At 54.0% G+C, this 5,784-nt stretch overlaps 1 protein-coding gene across 1 annotated transcript; it reads left to right on the top strand.

The window, feature by feature from the left end:
* Positions 1–1,034: 1,034 nt before the first annotated feature.
* On the top strand, positions 1,035–4,872 carry LOC119366070 (probable inactive receptor kinase At5g67200). Its single transcript, XM_037631733.1, has 2 exons — positions 1,035–2,690; positions 3,886–4,872. The coding sequence occupies exons 1-2, from the start codon at positions 1,151–1,153 to the stop codon at positions 4,446–4,448; spliced, it is 2,103 nt and encodes a 700-aa protein (XP_037487630.1). The 5' UTR covers positions 1,035–1,150; the 3' UTR covers positions 4,449–4,872.
* The last annotated feature ends 912 nt before the right edge of the window (positions 4,873–5,784 follow it).

Genomic DNA, 5,784 nt, shown 5'->3' on the forward strand with positions numbered 1-5,784 from the left:
CGGTGCGGGCCCGGGCAGGTAATATGCACTGCAAATCTGGGATCGGCAGCACACGTGACGCGACGCTTCTTTCCATGGTGGTGGCCGCAAGGACTGCCGGTCAGGTGAGGCCAGGCCATGAGCATCGCTTTACACTTCACCGGTCGTACCACCAGCGGTCCTCGGTTCCCGCACCCGTCGCGGTTTTACTGTGTCCTCCCCACCTCCCTCCCTCCGTCCGTCCCATGGATCGCCGTCGGCGTCAGGCCTCCTCCGAGCTCGGTGACGACGACGTGGCCGCACCGTGGACAAACTGCGCGGCCCAGAACGGAAACGTATGGGCCACCGATCGATCACGCATGGCATAAGGGGACACCAACTGAAAGCAGCCACTCGCCGCCTGCCGACGAAAGTGTCTAATGCTGTGCTGTGCTGTACACCGACGTGTTTTACCACGAGTGGGAGAAGCAGGCCGACTGACCCCACCCACGGGCCAGTACTGTAGTAAAGCTCAGGAACGCTAACGGTTAACCAGCCAGCATCATCAACGGCTATTTTTCAAACGCTCGCCGTGCCGGCCATGGCACTCACTCGGTCGTTGGATGTACATGTACTCGCACAGCACTGCCAGCGCCCGGGCGCAGCAGGTAGATATACTACTCCAGTACTGTAGAATGTTTTTTTTTTTGAGAAGCAGTACTGTAGAATGTTGGTGGCGGTGACGCGCTCAAACACAAGAGACCGATGTACTCTGTTAACCCACGGTGCATCACGTGAAAAAATAGACCGATCTGTTCAAACTGTACTGGATGGTTAGCGCTTATTACCTCTCATCGATGATTCCAGCACGTTACTGGTACTACTTTCTACAGTGCCCTAGCGTGTAGTTTAGCTGTTGACTGCGTTTAAACTCCAAAGCAAGCGGTTTTATTGTGTTCCGTACGTTTATTCCCAACGATACTACCAGCACTCAACACCACGTGCCACGTGCCACGGCGACCGCCCCTCTGACCCCTCACTCGGGAATCACACCCACCCACACCCACACCTCGTCACTCCCCTCCCCTCCACTCCACTCCACCGCGCACTGCACGCAGCCCGCACTCCATGGCGCCGCTCCACTGAAATCCAGAACCTCCCCAGCCCGCAAAGTCGCAAACAAACCCCGAAAATGCCGGCGCCGGCCCTCCCCCTCCTCCCCTTCCTCCTCCTCGCCGCCGCCGTCGCCGCCGCGTCCGCCGCCGTCCCGCCCGCCGCGTCGCACTCCCAGCCCACGCTGCCCACGAAGGGGGCTGGCGCGTCGCATTCCCAGCCGACGAAGCCCGCGGTGCCGCCGCCCGCCGCGCTGGCCTCGGCCCCGCCGGCCGAGGGCGCGCTGCTGGCGGCCTTCCTCGCCAAGGCCGACCCGACGGCGCACCTGCGCTTCCCGCTCGCCTCCACCCCCTGCGCGCACCCGGGCGTGACCTGCGGCGGCGCGGCGGGGATCACGCACCTCGTGCTCGAGCAGGCCGGCCTCAACGGCACCTTCTCGCCGGACACGCTCTCGGGCCTCGCCGCGCTGCGCGTGCTCAGCCTCAAGTCCAACGCGCTCCACGGCCCCGTCCCCGACCTCTCCGCGCTCGGCAACCTCAAGGCGCTCTTCCTCGCCGGCAACCGCTTCTCCGGCCCGTTCCCGGCCTCGCTCGCCTCGCTGCGTCGCCTCCGCTCCATCGACCTCTCCGGGAACCGGTTCTCCGGCGCGCTCCCGCCCGGCATCGAGGCCGCGTTCCCGCATCTCACGGCCCTGCGCCTCGACTCCAACCACTTCAACGGCTCCGTCCCCGCCTGGAACCAGTCGTCGCTCAAGCTGCTGAATGTCTCGTACAACGACTTCTCCGGCCCCGTGCCCGTCACCGCCTCCATGGCGCTCATGGGCGCCGACGCGTTCGCCGGGAACCCCGGCCTCTGCGGCGAGGTCGTCCGCCGCGAGTGCCGCGGCTCCCCCCTCGTTTTCTTCCCCGGCGACGACAGCAGCGGCTCCGCCACTCCCCCCGCGCAGAGCGCCGGTGTTGCCGGCGCTGGCCCGCAGCGGCAGGGCTTGCCAGGCTCGTCGGCACCACGGCCGCACAAAGTGAAGAAGAAGACTGCAATGACTGTCGCGATTGCTTTGGCAGCCGTCCTGACCGTGCTTCTCGTTTGCGCCATAGTTGCCGCAACGAGGGGCAAGAAGCGTAGGCGGCCGAGCACCGCGGCATACCCAAGCCCCAAGAAGAGCGCGGCCGCCTCGCAGCTCAGCAGGGAGATGGACAACGCCGACATTGGCTATGTCGAGTGCGTGCCGGACGAGGAGGCGGCGGCGATGATGATGCCGGAGGAGAAGGCTCGCCGGCTGGGGCGGAGCGGCTGCCTGACGTTCTGCGCGGGCGAGGCCACGAGCTACAGTCTGGAGCAGCTGATGCGCGCGTCGGCGGAGGTGCTCGGCCGCGGGAGCGTGGGGACGACGTACAAGGCGGTGCTCGACGGCCGGCTCGTGGTCATCGTCAAGAGGCTGGACGCGGCCAAGATCGGCCCGGCGGCTTCGGAGGCAGAGACCTTCGAGCAGAACATGGATGTGATTGGCCGGCTGCGGCATCCGAACCTCGTGCCGCTGCGGTCCTTCTTCCAGGCCAAGGAGGAGCGGCTGCTGGTGTACGACTACCAGCCCAACGGCAGCCTCCATTCCCTCATCCACGGTAAGCTCCATTGCTCCTCAGAGTAGATTCTTGGATTGGAAGTAACACTTAGTACTAAGAACAATTCTGATTGCTACCATTATACTTGAATCTGCGACTCTTTGAATAATCAGTAGAGTGGGCTAGGCCAACTTTAACTTTCGACACTATACATTATTATCCTAACATGGGATCTAATTGAAATTCAGAGACTTTGCACGTGAAATTCTGCCAGCAGAATGAGTGTACCTTGGGTGGAACGATGTGTGCAGTACTTCCTGCTGTATGGGTTGATTGCTAGTGCTTTTTCTGCTTGAAGTCAATAAACAAAGCAAGCAGATGTACATTGAGTGATCACCAATCTAGCACGCGACCACGTCTTGTGGGATTGAACATTAGTAGGGTCTCATCCTTTGTCTGGAATGGACCCCTCGCAGTAAGCCAGTAACATGTGATTTCTAGATCAAACAGCAATGTAGATTCATGAAAAGGAAGCCATGAATACAATTATAAAGGGCGCAACTTTGCAAGGCCGAGGTCAAGGCGACAACGAACAGAAACATTGGTAATTATTGCCGACCTTTGTTTGAGAAAGGGAAATTGGAAATTGGAAGAACATGTGATTGCCACATAGCAACCGGTAACTGCTCATGTGATGTTTTGCAGTTTTTTTAAACTGAACTTGGTATCACCAGCAAGAGCATATTGTTGTAACAATTGCTTTATAATTGCAGTTTTGGGATGATAAATTGTGTAATAATGTATGAGATCGTAGAAGTACCATTCGATTTGGATCCGACAGAAGTAAGTAAATTTGATGAGTTGATCCCCCACAATGCTGGTCGTTGGAAACAACAGTATAACACAGTACATACTTCATGTGTGTGAGCTGGTTGTTGGGATCAACACTGTACACTATTTTGAGTTTTCCTTTTCTTAAGTAGAAATTGATGTGAGCCTTTCAGAATGCAGTGATAGCAAGTTTATTTGTTTGATATGTTGGTTATGTTCGACTGTATGTGCTGTCTATCTGTACTCCAGCCAAATGACATACAGTACTATGTTGTAAGCTTGTTATACTGAACTTTCCACAAGTTGGTACATATTAGGATATCAACATAGGCTCTATACATTCATCGGATAATCTAATAGCACTAGAACCTTTTGCTGCTGCTGCTTCACTGTTATTAGCTTGACACACTCAAATCAATTGCAGGTTCAAGATCGTCCCGGGGAAAACCGCTGCACTGGACATCATGCCTGAAGATAGCAGAAGATGTTGCACAGGGCCTTGCCTACATTCATCAGGCATCTCGGCTTGTTCATGGAAACATCAAGTCCTCCAATGTGCTGCTTGGTTCCGACTTTGAGGCTTGCCTTACAGACAACTGCTTGTCATTCCTTCTGGAATCAGCAGAAGTCAAAGACGACGCTGCATACAGAGCACCAGAAAACATGAAGTCCAACAGAAGGCTCACACCCAAATCAGACGTCTATGCTTTCGGCATCCTTCTCCTTGAGCTCCTTAGTGGCAAGGCACCGCTCGAGCACTCGGTCCTGGCGGCAACCAATCTCCAGATGTATGCGCTGTCGGGGAGGGAAGACGAAGGAGTGGACAGAGAGCGCCTCTCGATGATCGTCGACATTGCGTCTGCCTGCGTCCGGTCGTCGCCGGAGAGTCGGCCAACTGCCTGGCAAGTCCTCAAGATGATTCAGGAGGTGAAGGAAGCAGATGCAATCGGCGACAATGAGGATGGCGATCTTACTAGCGACTCCTAGACCCTATTCCTATTCGTCCTATGGATGAAATGGATCATGTCCACTGGGTGATGCAGTATCCCAAGTGAGCAACCGTAGTTGAATGCAGTTTGCTATGCCTAGAAAAGCTAATGGAAGGGTGTTAGTGGTGTAGGGGAATGGATTTGGGGTCATGATCTCTCTGACTGGTGTCTCTTGAGCTCCGAATTCTGTAGCATATGTTAGGTTTTCTCCCCTGGTGTATGGATGTTGTGGTGATGTGGTCATGGTGTTGTCTTTTTAGCATCAATCTTCCTTGGAGATTTATATTATAGTGGGGTTAAAGGCCAAAGTCACATAGTACTGGTTAGGTTAAGCATCTATGTGGAGATTATTAATAGTGAAGTTACAGACCAAAGTAATGTACCGTGTTGAGAATCAGTACTGATCAACTCTGCTGCTGCCAGTTTGGCTTCATATTTTTTTGGATGCATGCATGATGGCAATTTTGCTGGGAAAGTGTGTTCTGGGCACCATGTGGTTGCCCGTTTTAGCTGCAGAATTGTCGACCACCTTTGCAAGACAGTTGTCCATTCCACTGCACATGATCACAATTCACAAGATCATTGTCTGTAGCAATAATGGTGTGGGCACCAGTGATTTGGGCTGAACCTAACATTTCGGACTTGGAATGTGATGAGGCTCATGGGACATGGTCCAATGTCCTAAGGTGGATCTGGCCACAACAATGGGGCCCAAAAAACACATACTCTGCCGACCAAGGTATTGTTTTAAGTTTTGTTTTTTCACGCCAGTCCCGTCTCATGTTTGTAACCAAGAAATGTTTGCTTAATATTTTTCTGATTATGTTTAATACGCACATACACACCAGTATACACACATTCAATTGCGATTTATACCGTGTTAAAAAAAACACGGAGCACATCTCCTATTTTTTTTTTGCGAGGGTAAAGGGAGTTTTATTGCAAATTCATAGAGTTACAGTCGAGGGGCCACACATCCTCAATACAAGGAGGAACTGAGCGTAGCCAGAAAGCGGTGGCTCGCTCCGAACGGCTATAGTTTGCCAGGCGATCGGCAACTCTATTTTGAGAACGACTAAGTTTTTGAGGTACAAACTCCCTACTACCAGCTAAGTACTTGATCTCCAATACTAAGTGGCCATAAGCTGAACGCCGGAGAGCATCCGTAGGCAGGCATGACAATGCTTCAGAGGAGTCCGATTGTAGCATCACTGGAGCGTCGGAGTGTTCAATAGCCAGTGCCATACCTTGCATCATCACATGTAGTTCCGCTTCCAGTGGATCATTGCAATGGAAGATGTATCGGTATGTTGCAAAAAGAATCACCCCTTCGT

This window comes from Triticum dicoccoides, chromosome 2B (genome assembly GCF_002162155.2).
Source record: "Triticum dicoccoides isolate Atlit2015 ecotype Zavitan chromosome 2B, WEW_v2.0, whole genome shotgun sequence".
Classification (NCBI taxonomy): Eukaryota; Viridiplantae; Streptophyta; class Magnoliopsida; order Poales; family Poaceae; genus Triticum; species Triticum dicoccoides.